Consider the following 19,511-nt stretch of genomic DNA (forward strand, 5'->3'; position numbering starts at 1 on the left):
ACAGACCCCTTGGTGCAACATCAACAAGTTCCTCAAATGATTCAGCTGTACTCAAATTTTACTGCTTGCATTTGACACGTTATTGTTAAATTTCAACAAATAAAAGAATGACGTTTGAATGATGTCACCCCAGCTTACAACACAATAAGGGGCAAGTTGGCATTGAATTCTAGTTGTTTCCTTCCATTAGAAATCATTCCTATTCATTCAGTGAAAAGATATGGATTGAATTTTTACCTTAGTGGATCTGGGGATTAAAGACGTAGTCTGTCTTCTCTAGGAGTTTCTCGTTAGGAACAAATACCGCTCAGTTATGTTTTTAAAGCTCACAGCACCCTGGGACTTAAACTTTCAACGTTTTCTTGTTGTTCAGTGCCTCGTTAAAGTGGCCAACGGACTCAGACTTGAAGAAGGCCAGTGTGGAGGGGGGAATGTTTGGATGAGACATTTTGAGAGATGTACCTCCACTTGTAAGGGAGGGGTGGCTGCATTACAAATGGCATTAAAGGTTACATTGTGTTGTTTAAGCTCACTGTGGCCGTAGCCTATTGAAAATACACAGCGTATGCTCTTTGCCTGTGGATTTAATGTATTCTTTCTGAATTCAGCCCATGTTTACTGAACTCTTATTTGTTTTGCGCTAAGCGTAGCACTAAGAAAAAAAAGCGAATTCTTTGTTTAAAAATCAAGGACTTGTAGGGGCCTGGGTGGCTCAGTGGGTTAAGCATCCGACTTCAGCTCAGGTCATGATCTCACGGTTCGTGGGTTCGAGCCCCGTGTCGGGCCCTGTGCTGACAGCTCAGAGCCTGGAGCCTGCTTCAGATTCTGTGTCTCTCTCTTGTCTTTTCCCTGCTCACGCGCGCGTGCACGCTCTCTCTCTCTTTCTCTCACTCTCAAAATACATAAGTATTAAAAAAGATATATAGATCAAGGGTCTGTATAAAAATTTTTAGAATGGTTTTCTTTGCAAATGATTAAAATATGAAGCCGCTTCAGGACTGGAAATACTACATTTACTATTGGGGCCAACACACAAAGGTGCATTAAAATGTCAATATGTGGCAATTTTAAGCGGTCATACAATGTGTGAACCAAACTTTTATGATTGGAGATAGAAAATAATGGAAATAAAGCTCCGGTCTTTCCCTGCATTGCTAGGTTTCTCTCTCTCCTTGGCTACAGTCAGACTTTGGCCAGGGGACTATGTCCAAGCGCGGGATGGTCTGTCTAGTGAGCCCTCAAAATATCTCAACTTCTAGAAGCCGTGTTTTGTTGTTGTGGTTCTGTTTTGTTTTTCCCTGTGTTTTATTTAATTCTGTCCTGAGAGTTTTCAGTTAGTTGCAGGCATAGGATGTATTTGTTTCCCGGGTTGGTAGTGGACGGGAGCAGGGATTCAGGAGTGATCTTAGCTTGCATTTCCTGGGTTGGTTGTGGTTCACTTACTAGCATTATTGGCAAAAAGAACAGGTGATTCATATGGAGTCGAATGTTAGAATGTCACAGCCAGGGCTTTGGAAAAGACCACTAGTTAAGTGCGCATAAGTAATGATGTAAATGACCGCAGACTCCGAAAGAAAGCATATTAGGCTATTGATGAGCATGAATAATACATGTTTTCTGATGGTGTCTGCTGCGTGTGGCAGGATGTTTTAAATGGGAGGGGGAAAAAAGCCCTCTGCATAAGGTCTGCATTCGGTCAACCTATTCAAAGACAAGCTTAACTGTCATCTGTCATCTTTATAGCAGCACATAAATTCAGTTGGATGGTGAAAAGATTGTAGATAGAGTCAACTGGAGATACACTTTGAAAAACTGGTTTCTACAATATGCATTTAGTGACTTCAAAAATAGCTTGTCCAAAGAATCACAGTGATTTGTGCGTTCTCCTCTTTAATTATGAGGCCCTAATGCTGTAGAATTCACCACCGTGGATGATCTCGGGAACTTGGCCGTGTCTCATTTAATGGAATGGAGATTTCAGTTATAATTTAGCATACTTGTATCTACTGCGAAGTGAAAGCTGGGCTTATGTAACCGAATCTAAAGTCCTGGCTCTTTCATTTTATAAGTTTATAATCTGAAAATTGCATCTCTCCATGTGGAGCAAGTCTGCAGTGTTTATGGAGCCCCCATCGTGAATTAACAACCGTAAAACAAAATCTTTGTGCTTGGGTTTTCAGATACATGTTGAATAAATTTGAAGAAGGGCTTTTAGGTCAGTGCGCCAGTAAGCCTGTATCCCTTTCACCATTAAGTCTCCCTGCACAATACAGAAGAATATAAAAGGGCTAAGCAAGGATGATAGTGATAAATACCCACAGATGGATGGCTTATTAAAGACCAAGTCCAGATTGCATGATCCAGAAAGAATAAGTGTAGCAAAGTAGCTCTTAAAAATGAATGCCCTTACTATATTTACATTGTGAATAAGGGTCTGGAGACCAACTGTGCATTCCCTTATTTCAAACCCTTTTATAATGTGATGAACCTATTTGCTTTCCTTGTGCACCTCAAATTGTTTCCCATTAAGACCTCTCCAGGTTTATTGGTCACCGTGTTCATGCTTTAGCATTTTAGTTGATGAAATGGCTGTCCTTTTTCTCTGTGTACTTGAGAAATCCCAAGTGTTGTAATATGGAAGAAGCGAAGTGATAAATAACTAACTAGACAAATAGAGACCTAGAATACCAAAAGATAAACAACTATTTCAAATGCTTATGCCTTAACATGCACTGCAGAGAAAGCCTGTTGAGATCTTAGTGAATGTTTGTTCCAGAATAAATCAGAGTTGACCATATTCACTTGAAAAAGAGAGTGACTTGGATGCTGAGTCTGGGCACGCCACTGGCCTTGGACTTGCCCTCGCTCCTTTCTCTACCTCCCCATCTATATAGTAAGTACGCGTTACCAAGCACAATTTTGAGACTGAGTGAGTCTTCCAGCATCTTGAACTATCAGTGATTTCTCCTTGTTTCTCCTTCCAATTCTTTATTCTTTGTCTCTTCCTCTCTTCCCATATGTGTTGGCTGTTCTTCCAAATCATTGCAAATTCTGTCTTGACAAAATTGCAAGGTCTTGTTTTGACTTTACTGTACTGCCCCCCTTTTATGGTGACCATTGTGGATATCTCTCCTGGCTCTTCTTACACTCTGTGAGCCCTTCCTGAGAGAGAGACCTATGTCTTCCTTCCTCCACCCGGGTCACTTCAGGGGCAGTAGTGGGCAACTGATCACCAGATCAAGTCACACAGTTTCTTGCTTAGCCTTCTTGCAGCAGCATAAAACCCCTCCAAGCTGCTTCCTAAAACCCTCTCTTCCTTTGCTTTCTAAGATGTATCCTTTTTTTCCCTTTCCAACTCCTATAAGAACTGATTTTCCACATTCTGCCACTTGTGGCATCTGATGCCACTTGATGGCATTCTGCCATCTCAAACCCCATCTTCTCCATAAAACTTTCTTAATGCCCTGACTCCAACTAAAGGTTATCTCTTCTGGGGAAATTCTGTTTTTTTTACCCTCTTGTAACACTTAACTTACTCTCATTTTAATTGTTTCTGTATGTCTGTCTTCTCTCTCTTGTTAGATGAGAGGAAGTTTTTTGTTCACTTGTTTCTGTGCATGGCTTATACATGAACCCACTTCAAAACAGTTCTGTTCTCATTAAGATCGTCTATTTTTTTCTAGAATGATTTCTGAACATCTGAAGTTCTTGAGGCCACTCTGCATGTTGTTGTTGTTGTTTTTTTTTAATGTTTTATTTATTTTTGAGAGAGAAAGCATTGAGCAGGGAAGGAGCTGGGGGGTAGTGGACAGAAGATCTGAAGCAGGCCCTGTGCTGATAGCAGTGAGCCCGATGCAGGACTTGAACCTGTGAACTGTGAGATCATGACCTGAACCAAAGTCAGATGCTCAGCCACCCAGGTGCCTCACTGCATGTTGGATGTTTGTTTGATGAGAGACCCCCAAAGATAACTTGGGGGTGTTTCTGTGAGGCTAGTCAGTACTTAGGAAGGAGAATAATGGAGAAGTCACTTGTGGTTCATTTTCTTTTGTATTAGAGACACTTCTGATTTTGTAGATTCAACCCCTCTTAATCACCTCGTTGGGAAAATTGGGTTGTAAAGTGTGAGCGTGTTCGTACTTTTTCCAAATGTTTCTTGAACATTTTTATATTATACTTCGATAGGACTGAACACTTTTACTGGGACAAGGGAACAAATTTTCTTAAATGTTTTCTCTACAGATTTACTCATGGTGTTTAATAGGTTTGACTTAGAAACGTAGACATAAGTTGACAGGTCTTGCTAGAGCTTCCTCTCCCCAAGGACATTTGCATCCACTCCGTGTCCATGATGTCACTGTTTCTGAATAGAAGCTTTGATTGAACCAGACACCGAGAACAATAATTCCAACAATGGAAATTATCACCAGGCATTGATGAAACCTGACAGTAAATCATTTTGACCAAGCACATCCTAGTAGGAATACCAAAAATACGTGTTGGCTACGGGATCTTAATTTCATTTTTTCTCCTTTAAAATAAAAGTTTTGACTATTCAAAGGAATAAAGGACCACTCGTTTGGTGGTGTTAGAAATTGTTGGACATAACCAAATGTTTTCTTTCCTCTCTTAATATTGAGTACAGCTTTTGAATTTGTTAGGTTTCTTCATTCTTTATAAATTCTTTTTTAAAACGTGTATTTATTTTGAGAGAGAGGGAGAGCACCCACACACACATGAGCATTGGGGGGAAGAGAAAGAATCCCAAGCAATGAGATCGTGACCTGAGCTGAAATCAAGAAGCCGGACACTTAACCGACTAAGCCATCCCAGTGCCCTGTAAATTCTTTCTTTTGAGGTAATTTCCCCCCTTTTCTCTTACCCTAATATTTGCTTTTTCTGACCTATAACTTGGATATTTTTTTCGGCCACAGTAATTATAAACCCGGTTGGTCTGGTGAAGAGTTCGTCTGCAGATACAATTCATGAGTTCTAACTTTGTAGGTTATCTTAAAATCAATAATAGATTGCTTTGCTTATAAACCCATGGGAGCTTTGTGGCCCTGAATTCAGAGTGATAGTTGCTTGTTCAGGGGTATAGGTAATATACTCTGGCCGTATTTTTAATGGTGTCAGGAAGCATTGATTTGTTCTCAGCATTTGTGTGAAGCAGATGTATTTTCTGATTATGAAATGGAAATGAAATTAAAAGGAGACTAAATCTTGCCTTGATCATATCATGAAGCAGCAGTCACACTGGGAATAACGCTCTAGTCTCTGACACCTACCTATTCATGTTGGGTTTTGCTATATACGTGAAGTCATCTTCATTGTAATCTGTTCGATATCTATCATTCTTTTTTTTTTTAAAAATTTTTTTTTTTAATTTATTTCTAGGAGAGAGAGAGAAACAGCGTGAGCAGGGGAGGGTCAGAGAGAGAGGGAGTCACAGACTGAAACAGGCTCCAGGCTCTGAGCTGGCAGTCAGCACAGAGCCCAACGCGGGGCTTGAACCCACGAACCACGAGATCATGACCTAAGCGAAAGTCGGCCGCTTAACCGACTAAGCCACCCAGGCGCCCCTGTTCGATATCATTCTTAAACTCTGTTCTCCTGGATCAAGATGAAATGGTTAATTAATCCAGATTTGCATTTTCAAAATAAAAATCTTGGCAATGGACGGGACCTTTGTATGATTCAAACTGTCCTGTATAGGAGGTGCCTAGATATTATTAGTGCAGAAAAGAAGACATAAATAGGAATAGCATGTGAAGTTGTAAATATAGTAACTTGGATCATATGGGAGAAATTCTATATTAGTCATTTTTTCTTTTCTGGTTTGGTTTTATATACCAGTTAAGTGTACCAGTGATTTTCCTAGTCACAGAATTGTTTTTCCTAGTCACAGAATTGTGATGGTGTTCACTGATGTAGTAACAAAAATGTGAAAGTATGCTAATAAGAAATGCAACTGGGGGATGTTGTGGAGTATGTAGTAATTGGAGAAAGAATACAGTGCATGTCATTCCCCGGGGCTTGGGGGTAGTTAATGCCTGGAAACTATGTCATTATGCAAGGTTGCCTATTCTGAAGAGGGACACTGCTATACTCGGGGCTTGCAGTTTTGTTCCAAAGACTTGGGCAACACTAATGGATATTAACCAACCAAGTGTTACTGAAAAGTAGATTCAACAATTGCAAGTGGTCATTTCCTGCAAATCGTGACATCCAAAATTCAGTATGTGGGCTAAAATAAATATTAATATTTAATTACCAATAATTTCGCTTGCCACCAAGACACAGAGAGGTTCTTGGAAGCTCTTTGGAGGCGGTGGGGGACAAGCAAAAATCGGTGCAAGGGAGTGGGAGACACAGGCTTCCATTTAGGGAAAGAGTACGTCCCGGGGATGAAAGGCACAGCATAGGGAATATAATCAGCGGTAGTGTTAATAGTGCTGGGCGTGCCGATGATGGCTACACTTGTGGTTAGCATAGCGTAAGCTACAGACTTGTGGATCACTATGTTGTACGCCTGAAACTAATGTAATGTTGTGTATCACGTACAGTTTAAAACATCATCTGGGAATTATAAGATTTTTTTTTTCAAATAAAAATGTTTTAAGAAATCTATCTAGCAAAATACATAGTAAGTACCCCCTCACTTCGTAGACAAAGCAAAACCTGGGAGGGATGAATTCCTCAGGTAACAAAGGTAGTAAGTAGAAGCAGACTCCTCAGTGCTACCCTGAGAACACTCGGATTCCTCAAACCCTCCTTCTCTCCATTTCTTATCACTGAAGTCTGTTTTGATGGCAGTGGGGGGATGGAGGTGAGAGGAGTGTCCTGCGGGGGGGAGGCAGGTAAGCTAGAGACAGACAGACAGACAGCGTGTGCAGGGGAGGGTCAGAGAGAGAGGGAGATAGGGACTCTGAAACAGTCTCCAGGCTCTGAGCTGGCTGTCAGCACAGAGCCTGACACAGGGCTCGAACCAACGAACCGTGAGATCATGACCTGAGGCAAAGGCAAAGTCAGATGCTTAACTGACTGAGCCACCCAGGCACCCCTCAAAGGACTGAAATCTTAAAGTTAGTCATGACCATGTTATTGTTTCTCCTTCTCAGGACCCTTTTGATCCAACGTTTCTCCATTTCTCTGTCATCTGAACCCAATTTGACTCTTTAGTAAATGTTTTGTTTTAGGGTCTAAAGAAAAGAGAGTAAATGATAGCTCCCAGGAACCCCACAGTTTATTGGGGAGCCATAGGAACAACTTCCATACTGGCTAAAATATCGATTAGATGCTATCCAGGTAAATAGGGCTGTGCCTTCCTGTGTTTTAAAACACTGCCAATTTTTATTTTATTTTATTTATTTATTTATTTGTTTATTTATTTATTTATTTATTTATTTTTACTGAAACCAAAGGCAGTGGGTTGAAGCCCTGTGTTTTCACTTGGTAGCAGCCAGAGGATTTGAGAGCCTCAGTTCTGGAAGAGGAAGAATGGTCTTCTATCTATGGAGATGACTGAGCACCGAATCCGTTCAAGGGCACCACTCACCACAGCAATTGGCATCTGCCAAACTGGGCTCCTTTCTGAGCCTTAGGGAACGGAGAAACTATTTTAATGGGCTTCCCAATTCAAAATGCCATTGCTTTAGCTTTGGGTACAATGGAGTCAGGGTATAGATACTCTCATTCTTGGGTGCCTGGAACGTTTCTTCCTAGAAAAGCTTGCAGGAGAGAATATTTGGTTTCCATTTCTGTAAGTTAAAAAAAAATGCAGAAAAAGGTTGGATCCGATGGAGTAGGTTTTCAGAAGAAGCAATATAGAGAGGGTAGAGAGACTTTATTTAACATAAGACACTTTCTTCTTATCCATCTCATGCTCTTTCACTCTTTTATGGGAACGTAATGAATCTTTGCCCTTACTGATTCTCAAGCCACCATGACCTCCCAAAGCAAAGTTGGCATTTAAAACCTATAACAGGCTTGAGCTCTTTCTCAACTTATAAACTCCCAACAACGTCTTATAAAAATTTTGCTTTTCTGATAGCTTTGTAAAAGGTTGATGCAGCCTAATTTTGTTTTGTGTAGTTTTTCCATGACAATAAATATAGAAATGAATTATTCCTTGATTTAAAAAAAAACAATTCATGAGCGATTTCTTTGATAAAACTGTGTAAGCCTGTGTAATGAGGTTCTGAACATTTAAGAAAATTCAGAAAAGACACAGACCTTTATGAACAAATTGAATGTTTTTCCTCAGAAGAAGTATTCCATATTTCTGTGCTCAAATGCAAAACAAAAATGGTTCTACCCAAACTAAGTGGTATAAATGATTGGTGACAATGGTGCTTATGTGTTAAGCTCTTCAGACTTCTCAACGGAAGGAAAAGACAATGAGTCTTCAGCTAAAACCTTCAACTTCAGCAAAATTTAGACCATTTTTGTGGTACTAGATGATCTTAATATTTATTCTGTCTCAGGAATTCCACCTTTTTTTCTGTTGAATTCAAGGTACTTTTTTTTTCCCCCCATGGAAGACCCACCTAGGTATAAGCAAAATTGCCCTGTATATTTTAAATACCTCTTGCTAGCTTTTGGGTATGAAGGAGTTTGTGGTTAGGAGCGTGAGAATTTTAGTCTTTATTGAAGAAGTGAATCTAATCACTGCTTAGATCGTTTTTCTCATCAGTAGCAAGGGAGTGAAAGCTGGTTTCTGGCAGACAAAATATACTTTGTCAGGAAGCCACACATGACTACACACTCAGTGTTAGTGTCCTACAAAACAGTATAATCTTACTTTAGAAAGGAGGCAGGTCCTCTATTTACACTGAGCACATGTTCCTCAAAGATTTGCAGACACCATCGGTAGCATCAGCTAATTCTGGATGAGACCGTGGTAATGGTGGCAGGAGAATAATTTCCATATTGTATAAGTTTCTGTTTTCTAAATGCTTTTTATATGCAGGAAACAGGTTACTTAAATAGTCTTCCATAACTACTAAATTTATATATATATATTTAAGTGAGTTCTACATCCAGCATGGGACTTGAACTCGCAACCCTGAGATCAGGAGTCCCATGCTCTACAGACTGAGCCAGGCAGGAGCCCCTAAACTTACATATTTATATATTTAAATGATCTCACAGGATACAGGATGGGACGAGGAAATTGTTTCAATTTGGTTTCTCAGGCTTGGTAATCATTTTATGTCACTATCGTTCTGTTTAAGTCACTGACTTTTGCTTTTGAGTGTTAGGTGGATATATTGTTCCAGCAAATTGAACCCAAGAACTCTTCCCACATGGTTTTTCTCAACCAACACTAAACCGCAAGTCATGTTAGCTTCAAGGACCTGTGATGGAGCTTCCTTAGATTGACTTAAATTCTATTGAAAAGATAGTTTTAAAATATTTTTAGCATTGCATAAAAGGGAAGATGGGTAGCATTTGACCGTTTCTAGAAAACACTCCTTCTTAGAGTTTGGCATGGGGCACGGGGTAGCTAACAGGACCACCAATGGCTGGGAGAGGACCCATCAAAAGTAGGTCAAGGGTAACAAACTGAGTGTCTTCTATAAACACAACACTGTCAAATAGTTCTGCGTGAGCAAAACTAATCAGGCGTAAATTTTCAGACAGTTATGTCTTCATCTGAAATGTTTTCAGGGTTCAGTTCTGTCCCCACTCATTACATACAAGGCTGACACATTATTCTGAAAACATATCCTAAATGTCATTGAAAACCTCAGAAAATGTTGTTTTGGTAAATATTTGGATATTTTATAGATTTTTGTTTCTAATTTTTAGCAAGTTTTACATGTGTTGATATTACTGTACATTTATCATACATTGTATACACAAAGAAATCCAATTATAGCAGGAAACCAACTCGATGTCAATCTTCAGGGTGCAAGGTGGTATAAGTTTTTATGATAATAATTAGCAGGAATATAGAACTTTATTGATTGCTTTCATCTGTTCGAGCTGCTATAAGAAACAGACTGAGTGACTTATAAACAATAGGAATTATGGGGTGCCTGGGTGGCTCAGTCACTTAGGCATCCGACTTTGGCTCAGGTCATGATCTCACAGTTCATGGGTTTGAGCCCCATGTCGGGCTCTGTGCTGACAGCTAGCTCAGAGCCTGGAGCCTGTTTCAGATTCTGTGTCTCCCTCTCTCTCTGACCCTCCCCTGCTCACACTGTCTCTCCCTCTCTCTCTCTCTCTCTCTCTCTCTCTCAGAAATAGATAAAACATTAAAAAAATTTTTTTTTAATAAATAAACAACAGGAATTAATTTCTCGCAGTGCTGGCGGCAGTAAAATTCCAACATCAGGGTGCAGCACAGTTGGGCTCTGGTGCCTAATGTCGACTTCTTCCTTTGTCCTCATGTGGTGGGAGGGGCTAGCGAGCTCTGTGGAGTCTCTTTTAGAAGGATATCGATCCCATTCATGAGGGCTCCATGCTCATGACCTCCCAAAGGTCCTGCTTGCTGATACCATCACCTTGGAGGTGAGCTTTCAACTTATAAATTTTGGGAAGACACAGCATTCAGGCCGTAACATTGATCATAACACATTTCTCACACACATAGCATTTTGTTAGTGTCATAAGCATTCATGAATATGTATATATATCTGTACACACACATTTCCGCCTCCCCCACCGAGAACATGAACTTTAAATATCTTCATTTTACTGAATAGGAAATTTGAGACCCAGAGGGGAAGGTGATTTGCTCAGAGTCTTAAGCAAATTATTGACAGCTGGGACCAGCACTCGGCATGCGGCCATTTGTAGCAGACTTCATACTGAATGCTAGGTGGTTTGTTTTTGACATGTCTTGAAAGACTCATAATTTATTTAACCTTTTTCTAAATGACATTTTGTCCTCTGCCCTTCTGCCTTTATTTTCTCAAAATGAAAGACGAAGTTTTAATTCGGGAGGCTATGCTGATGGTAGATTGGTTCGTTTTAAGGCAAGAAAAAAATTTAAATGCACATCAGGAAAGTTCTGGATGAGCTGATCATATTAGGATTTGTAAGAATTGTTAGATAATGAAATTACATGATAATTCAGCTCTGTAGAGAGGTGATTTTGACCCACTGTGCCCTGGGGGTTGTGTGTACAAAATAAACGTGACTGGGGGTGCCTGGGTGGCTCAGTCGGTCAAGCGTCCGACTTCGGCTCAGGTCATGATCTCACGGTTGGTGGGTTCGAGCCCTGCATCGGGCTCTGTGCTGACAGCTAGCTCAGAGCCTGGAGTGTGCTTCAGGTAACAGAGAGTTGGGAGAACCATTAGAAGAGATCATCGCTATTAGAGTATGTTGGCTACAGCATAACCCTTCAAATGATTTCTTGCCCTTAATCCCCCAAATTTTTCATATAATATTTAAGCTCTCGAGTCAGAGTCATTTTTTTAAGGTTTGCTGCCATGGCAATATAGAGGGTCACGTTTCTTTTCTTTAGAGATACGTATACTATTCAACTTCATAGTTGAACATTAGTTTGTAAACAGGATTTTGTTTTGGAAGAAAAGAAGTGCTTGTCAGCTTCAGGATTCAGCAGGATGTTTGGAGAAAGAATTAAAATGTAATTTTTAGGCCATTTATTACTTTACTTCACTTACCCATTTCAGAGGCCAAAGCCCATCATCTTACCTTGTCTGCCTAGCTAGGAGTTGTTCTGTTATGTGCCTTCATCTGCTTGAAGACGTTAGAGAAACACACCATTGGAATTTCATGAATGTTCATGAATACACATTGTCATTTATTAGGAAAAGTCATTAGCTGCCACCAGACAAAACACCTTGTGTCATTGCTTTGATCAACGAACAGGGCTGAAGTAACCCTTTGTTTCCTCTCTTCACCAACAAGCAGAACTTTAATTCTTCTGGAATATTTGTTTATAGCCACATGAGATTAATTAACTAGAGAGCAGTTTGGTTTTATTGGGGAATAAGTCACAGGACAGCTGTGGGAGATTTAAAACCCCATGTTAAGACCTTAAAACTATGAAAGCGCTGGTACTTGATAAAAGAAAAAAGTTCCTCTGCAGAGTGCTGGGGAGAAGGGGGGCATTTGACAGTGTTACCTTCCCTCCTAAGAAATTGGTTTAGCTTATTAGCCGAGCTAAGGCATAGATCAAGGTTTTTTTTTTTTCCCTTTCATATATATTATAAGCAATAAATGAATTAAAAATTTTTTTTAATGTTTTATTTATTTCTGAGAGAGAGAGTGAGAGACAGCGTGAGCAGGGGAGGGTCAGAGAGAGAGAGACACAGAATCCAAAACAGGCTCCAAGCTCTGAGCTGGTAGTCAGCACAGAGCCTGATGCGGCGAACCCATGAACCATAAGATCATGACCTGAGCCTAAGTCAGACGCTTAACCACCTGAGCCACCCAGCCGCCCCAGCAATAAATGAATTTTAACTGCAGAATTTGGGTTCTGTCTTCATCTGGATGGCTGAAATGGAATTTTTCCCTTGTTTCCTTGGAAGAAATGATGAAAAAATAGGAAGATGAAATAATATTTCTTCTGTGGTCTCTCTAGTACCAGCTCAAATTGGGAGCCATTCGATTACATGACTAGTCTATAAGTTTTGCTTCTGCCTAGAAAATAGTTTCTTACTCTAATAGACTGTTGATGTATTTAAAAAGACTTGCAACCTCTTGAGAATCTTAAGGACATAGAATATTCAAATCCAAGAAGTAGACGAATTTACTTCTAGCAGCATGCTGACAACAGATAGTGTACAAGCTTCTTTTCTGCGGTAGCCCACTCAGCAGGACCATGCTTGAAACACCCATACCAAACATCTTCTTGATGACATTTAAAAATAGTTTTAAATCGTCTTTTAATTACCATGCCTGACTGGGTGTGTGGAGCCCATGTTCTGCTATTCTCCTGGAGTTTATAAGCACAGAACTACCTAAGAATCGCAAAATTAAATGCTGGGAAAGGGAATGAACATTTCTTGCAGGCCCATGAAATGGCAAACGTTGTATCAATGCTTCGCCCTAAATTCTAAGGTTGACATTTTTTTACTGTACAGGGAATGAAAGGACAGTGAGGTTAAGTAACTTGCAAGGATTCAGGGCAGGTGTGCTGAGGAGATGGGATTTATGGCAACATGTTACGGGCCAGCCATGACGCAACATGCAGACACTCCACGAAATAATCGTTATACAGAACTTTCCAGACTTAGGACAGCGAAGTCTCTTCTGTTTTTGTTGACTGCTAGTTAGTTTCCATGCCACTTTGAAGCCGTAAGTCTATAGATTTGGCCCTTGTGACATGGAATTGTCTTGTAATTGTAAAGGAGAACTCTGGTAAGAGATCACCTTCAGTGTCTGGTTATTGAATCCATGCTGTGAGCTGAGTTCAGTGCATCAGCATTGGTCTGAGTTTTTAATGGCTAATGAATGTCCTAGATGTGGAGAAATGCAAGGTAGTCTAGGCCTTCACTGTAGCTCAGATTTAGGTTTAAATGACTTCCAGAGTGGATTAATTGTTGCTGATTTTTTATTGGAACTGCTTTTTTTTTTTTTCTAACTTAGATCTTCCAACTTAAAGGTTGCTACACCAACTAATTTCTCTCAAAATTAGAAGTAAAAATATGAGAGAAATATTTAAAACACATGTCCATGGCTCTTCTTATTTTTTTAAGGATACTGATACAAAGCTCCGCTGACGAATGGAGTGATGAAAAGTTTAGAAGCAGAGAGTATCTGAAATTCTGAACTTCATTATTATCTTGACAGTATCTTGAGTTCTGAGTCACCCCATGTTGCCACCAACCTTGTGACCCAGGGTGGGTAACATTCTGAGATTAGCTCTGTACAGTTACAAGCTTGTTCATGAACTTCCCTTTGACTTCTTGGACTGTGCCTTCTCATTTTTTTTTTTTTTATGTTTTTATTTATTTCTAGGAGAGAGAGACAGAGAGAGAGAGAGAGACAGCGTGAGCAGGGGAGGGTCAGAGAGAGAGGGAGACACGGAATCAGAAACAGGCTCCAGGCTCTGAGCCGGCAGTCAGCACAGAGCCTGACACGGGGCTCAAACCCACGAACCGCGAGATCATGACCTAAGCGAAAGTCGGACGCTTAACCGACTAAGCCACCCAGGCGCCCCTGTGCCTTCTCATCTTAATTGTTGGATTTGGCTTTTGCTTCTAGTACTGCCCCGTGAACCCTGCTAGATAGAATTTCCATATGGGTAAAAAGCAGATACTAATGGTATCTGCTTCCTACCTTGTGGTACTGTTGAGAAGATTAATTAAAATATTCTAGTCATGTGTTTAGGATTAAAATTTTGCTCGACACTCAGTAAACCATTCATAGATTTTAAATTGTAATTTTAATCTACCCATGGGTATATGCAAGGTTTTCACCCATATGGTCTTGGGAAATAACCAGACTACCCTGATTTTACAGGGTTCTGGTGGATTCTATAAGCCTCCCTCTGATACCCCACTATAACTAACATAAGAAAATTAGCAAAATGTAGGGGTATTTATTAACATTGTGTTTGAAAAGCAAATCGGGATGGGGACTTTCTTACAACTTGATTATGTACATTCATTTCCTACCCAGAAATGAATCACAGCTGGGTTTAAAGAATAGAAAGTGGCCTTGTGTTTCAGAAAACCAATTTTAGTAACACAGATTTTAGGTTTGTAAACCAACATAACTTTAAGCCTCTGGGGATAGCTATATAGAATTTCATGCTGGGCATGTCAGAAAGAGGCACTCCTATGTTATGTTCAGAATGAACACCACATTTACACATGGTCTTCTATTCTGTAATTTCTAAATTGGCACATGGGTTTCTATTATAGAATTGGAGAATATATAGAAAAGGCAGACCTGTCAGGTTTTCTGTTTCTTAGCCCTAACCTAATGTACCAAAATATATCTTGAAATATCAGAGCTGATGGGGCGCCTGGTTGGCTCAGTTGGTTAAGTGTCTGACTTTGGCTCAGGTCATGATCTCACCGTTCATGGGTTCAAGCCCCACGTCGGACTCTGTGCTGACAGCTAGCTCAGAGCCTGGAGCTTGTTTCGGATTCTGTATCTCCCTCTCTCTCTGACCCTCCCCTGCTCATGCTGTCTCTCTCCCTCTCTCAGAAAAAAAATAAAACACTAAAAAAATTTTTTTAAATATCAGAGCTGAAATTATTTTGACATTTCATGCTTACTGGCTGATTAAGAACTCAAAGAGTTATAAACTACAACTTAAAACACTGGTCCAATTTATCTCTTTATGTTTTCACTTACTGCTTTGTGCTTGTTTATGAGATTAAAGTGTACTTAATTGTATTTTTATCCAGTATGTTGGCCCCCACTTCTGAGAGAGAAATAACCAAAAATTAAGTCAAATAGAGCCCATTGGATGTCTGACGTGGGTTATGACCCAAAGTTATTCCTCTTTTAAAAAAGATACGTAAGATAAATTCTTTCTTTCATTACATAATAAAGGCCTTCCCTCAGACTGGGAACATTATTTTAGTCATCTTTCAGCTTATTGCTTTTTTCCTCTTCCAATCATTAAATGCATTCCAGACAGGAAATTCACGTATAGAGTGGAAATAAGCAGACAGAGTCAAATTTTGACTGAAGAATTGCACTCTCCTACCTAACACCCTTCTTTTAAATAAGATAAATGTGGATTATTTCACTATCATGAATCATGATTCTTTTTTTTTTAATAGTTTATTTATTTTTGAGACAGAGACGGAGTATGAATGGGGGAGGGGCAGAGAGAGAGGGAGACACAGAATCCGAAACAGGCTCCAGGCTCTGAGCTGTCAGCACAGAGCCCGATGTGGGGCTCGAACCCACGAACTGTGAGATCTGACCTGAGCTGAAGTCGGACGCTTAACCGACTGAGCCACCCAGGTGCCCCCATGAATCATGATTCTAAGAAGTGTAAGGAATAAAATTTTCTGTTCTAAAGGGATGACATTAATGAGGGGCGGGGGGAGAGGTGACTGGTGCATAAGAACTTTAGAATTCTGCCTCCACTGGGGCCCAGGGCAAGGCCTTCTCTCTCCTGGACTTTAAAGGTGAGGACTAATGAAGACGTGAGCATCCAATCTCTTCCTTCCTTCATCAAGGAAGAGTGACCGATTTTCCTCTAAAGAGCAACAGTTCAGTTGGTTCCTGCATAAAAATGCACTTGGAAAAAAATATGCCTCTTTAGTTCTGGCAGTGGTTCTAGACAGAATTTATTTGTAAATTTAAAATTTATTATTTATTTGGATTATTTGATTTCCTTTTGTATTAGAGAAGAGAAATTAAGGATTCAAATACAATCACAGTTTCTGATGCCAGAATCAAAAGCCTCCAAGAAGTTGGGGGAGGGCACTTGGAGGGAAAAAGTAATGACCACTGAGTTAGTTTGAATTCTAATCAGGTAATTGATAATGAAAGGCATTTGTATATTTCTGTGGAAGTACTTAAGCCACAAATACCTCAAAAAGCAATAAATACAAGTCTTGCACAAGTAACAAAGCAAATGTAACTGCAGACACTGTATGCTTTTCATTTCTTGGGTGATAGTTTCCCTTTAACTGGTCCCGCTTGATAACCTGAGAGGCTAAATGCTACTTGCCTTTGGTCTTTGGAGAGGTCTGTGCTTATATGAGCATATATATATATGAATAGAAAATTGGAAGAGAGTTTGTAGTTTGAGATTATTTTCTAGGAATTTGTCATTTGTGCCTTTTTACAGCTGTGCCATCTCTCTGGAAAGTATTTTAAGATTCTGGAGCCTCTTGCTGGCTGGACTATGGATCTAAAATGGCTGCTGCTGCCATTTTGTACACAAGTGTTCAATACGAAACTTACCATAGTAATCGTCTTAAAGTGTACGGTTCAGGGGTGCTTGGGGGGCTCAGTCGGTTAAGTGTGGGACTCTTGATCTGGCTGAGGTCATGATCTCATGGTGGGTGAGCTCCAGCCTGGGTTGCGCCCTGCACTGACAGCACAGAGCCTGCTTGGGAGTTCCCTGCACCCGGCCGCGCCCCCTCCCCCCTTCTCTAGCTCTCTGCCTCTCCCAAAATAAAGAAATACACTTAAAAAGAAACCAAGTGCACAGTTCAGTAGCATTCTGAACTCTTTACTTTGCAAACAGAAGCTTCTTTTAGTGTTTCCTCCTGAGAAGCATCTTGGTCCATGCCGGCTGCTGGAAGGAATCAGGCAGACCTAGTGGCTTATAAATAGAAGTTTCTCGCAGCTGTGCAGGCTGGAAGGCCCAGGTGAGGGTGCAGGCAGGGCTGGTGGAGGGAAAGCCCGCTTCTGACTGGTGCTGCTTGGTCTCCTGGCGGCTCCTGCCTTGGGTAAAAGGCCAGGGAGCCATGTGGGGTCCAGTCCCGTCCAGTAGGGCCCCACCTTCGGGTCAAGGCCATGGCCTCAGGGGTCAGGATTTCAGCCGGCCCGGGTGGGGGTGGGGGGCACAGCCATTCCCTCCCGCAGCCACCAGTAACGCTTGTGTGTCGTGTCGTGTTGTGCTGTGTTACAGAACTCCAAGATGGGAGGCAAGCTGAGCAAGAAGAAGAAGGGGTACAATGTGAACGATGAGAAGGCCAAGGACAAAGACAAGAAGGCCGAGGGAGCAGGGACCGAAGAGGAGGGAACCCCGAAGGAGAACGAGGCGCAGGCGGCCGCCGAGAACACCGAGGTGAAGGAGGGCCCGGAGGAGAAGCCGGCCAAGGACGGCCAGGACGCGGCCGCCAAGCCCGAAGACAAGGAAGGCGACAAAGACTCGGCCGCGGCCAAGGAAGACGCCCCGAAGGCGGAGCCCGAGCAGACGGAGGCCGCGGCCGAGGGCAAGCCGGAGCCCCCGAAGGCCACCCCCGAGCCCGAGCCTGCTGCTGCGGCCGGCGACGCCCCCAAGGCCGCGGAGCCCGAGGCCCCCGCGGAGGCCAAGGCCGACGACAAAGGCAAGGAGGCCGGGGAACCCACAAAGACTGAGGCTCCCGCAGCTCCTGCCGCGCAGGAGACGAAAAGTGACGGGGCCCCGGCTTCAGACTCAAAACCCAGCAGCGCCGAGGCTGCGCCGTCGTCCAAGGAGAGCCCCGCAGCCACGGAAGCACCCAGTTCCACGGCCAAGGCCCAGGCCCCCGCAGCGCCCGCGGACGAGGTCAAGGCGGCCGAGGCGCCCGCCAGCTCCGAGCAAACCGTAGCAGTCAAGGAGTAGCAAGGACAGCCTATGGAGACCGAGTCCACTTCACCGCCTGTCTCTCTCTCTCTCCGTGTCTCTCTCTCTCTGTCTCTCTCTCTCCTATACTAACTCGTTTCAAATCCGAAGTAATGATAATGTATTGCCCAAGATTAAAAAAAAAAAAAAAGGATGTTGTCCCATCGAGGGAGGGAGGGGGTGGGGAGAATCCAAATAGTATTTTTGTGGGGAAATATCTAATATACCTTCAGTCAACTTTACCAATCAGTCCTGGATTTTAAAGATCAATGTCTGAAAGTACAGTACAATTTTTGTGCCTGAACTGCTGTTACGTGCACTCCGCCGCCAAGATCCGAATATCTTGTCTTCTGCAAGGGGGTTGGGAGTGATACGATTGATTCTGCCCACAGGGCCTCTGCCAAGGCAATCAGATCTTTCCGAAAGCAGTATTTCCTGTGTTTTCTTTTTAATTTACAGCTTTTCTTATTTTGATATTTTTTTAATGTTGTGGATGAATGCCAACTTTCAGACAGCCCACTTAGCCTGTCCACATGTATCTCGATGCCAAGACTCCATTCTTCCTCCCCAGGTATTTTTGGGAGTAACAAGCATTTTCTCATCCTACTTAGCCTCCCTAGATTTCTCATGACGAGTTAATGCATGTCCGTGGTTGGGTGCACCTGTAGTTCTGTTTATTGGTCAGTGGAAATGAAAAAAAAAAAAAAAGTCTGCGTTCATTGCAGTTCTGGCTTCTCTTCCATTCTGTGTCACAGACACCAACACACCACTCATTGGAAAATGGAAAAAAAAATAAAAATAAAAAAAACAAAAAAATGTACAATGGATGCATTGAAATTATATGTAATTGTATAAATGGTGCAACAGTAATAAAGTTAAACAATTAAAAAGAAGTAACGAAGACTGTTGGTTTTCTTTTATTACCCCTTCCTCTTTGGTGATTACCTCAGTAGAGAACAGAGTGCTCTCTTGGGCATTTTCCTGGATGCGTTTGGATACAAGGATGAAGCAGTATGCTCACACTACGGTGAATGTTATCTGTTGAAAAAAATTAGCTGGTGGCTCAGTGTCAATACATTATCTTGGAGAGGCTAAACTAAAAACCTACTCAAGATATGCACCCTATAAGATGGGGCGTTATTAATTTACTTGGAAGGAATATATACATAATATTTTTAAGTTCTTTTACTTTGAGAGACAGAGCATGAGTAGAGGAGGGACAGAGAGGGAGGGACAGAATCGAATCCCAAGCAGGCTTGTCCGCCCAGAGCCCGACGCCGGGCTTCATTCCACAAGCCATGAT

General features: G+C 41.6%; 1 protein-coding gene across 1 annotated transcript in view; it reads left to right on the forward strand.

Moving 5' to 3' along the window:
• BASP1 (brain abundant membrane attached signal protein 1) overlaps positions 1 to 18,916 on the forward strand; it is a 55,737-nt gene extending 36,821 nt beyond the window's left edge. The window contains exon 2 of the mRNA XM_039238841.1: positions 17,531 to 18,916. Coding sequence (XP_039094772.1) covers positions 17,540 to 18,208 — 669 coding nt within the window. The 5' untranslated portion in view covers positions 17,531 to 17,539 and the 3' untranslated portion in view covers positions 18,209 to 18,916. The remainder of the gene's footprint in view (positions 1 to 17,530) is intronic.
• Positions 18,917 to 19,511: the final 595 nt, after the last annotated feature.

Source organism: Hyaena hyaena, unplaced genomic scaffold (assembly GCF_003009895.1).
Source record: "Hyaena hyaena isolate Hyena2069 unplaced genomic scaffold, ASM300989v1 scaffold_148, whole genome shotgun sequence".
NCBI classification, from domain to species: Eukaryota; Metazoa; Chordata; class Mammalia; order Carnivora; family Hyaenidae; genus Hyaena; species Hyaena hyaena.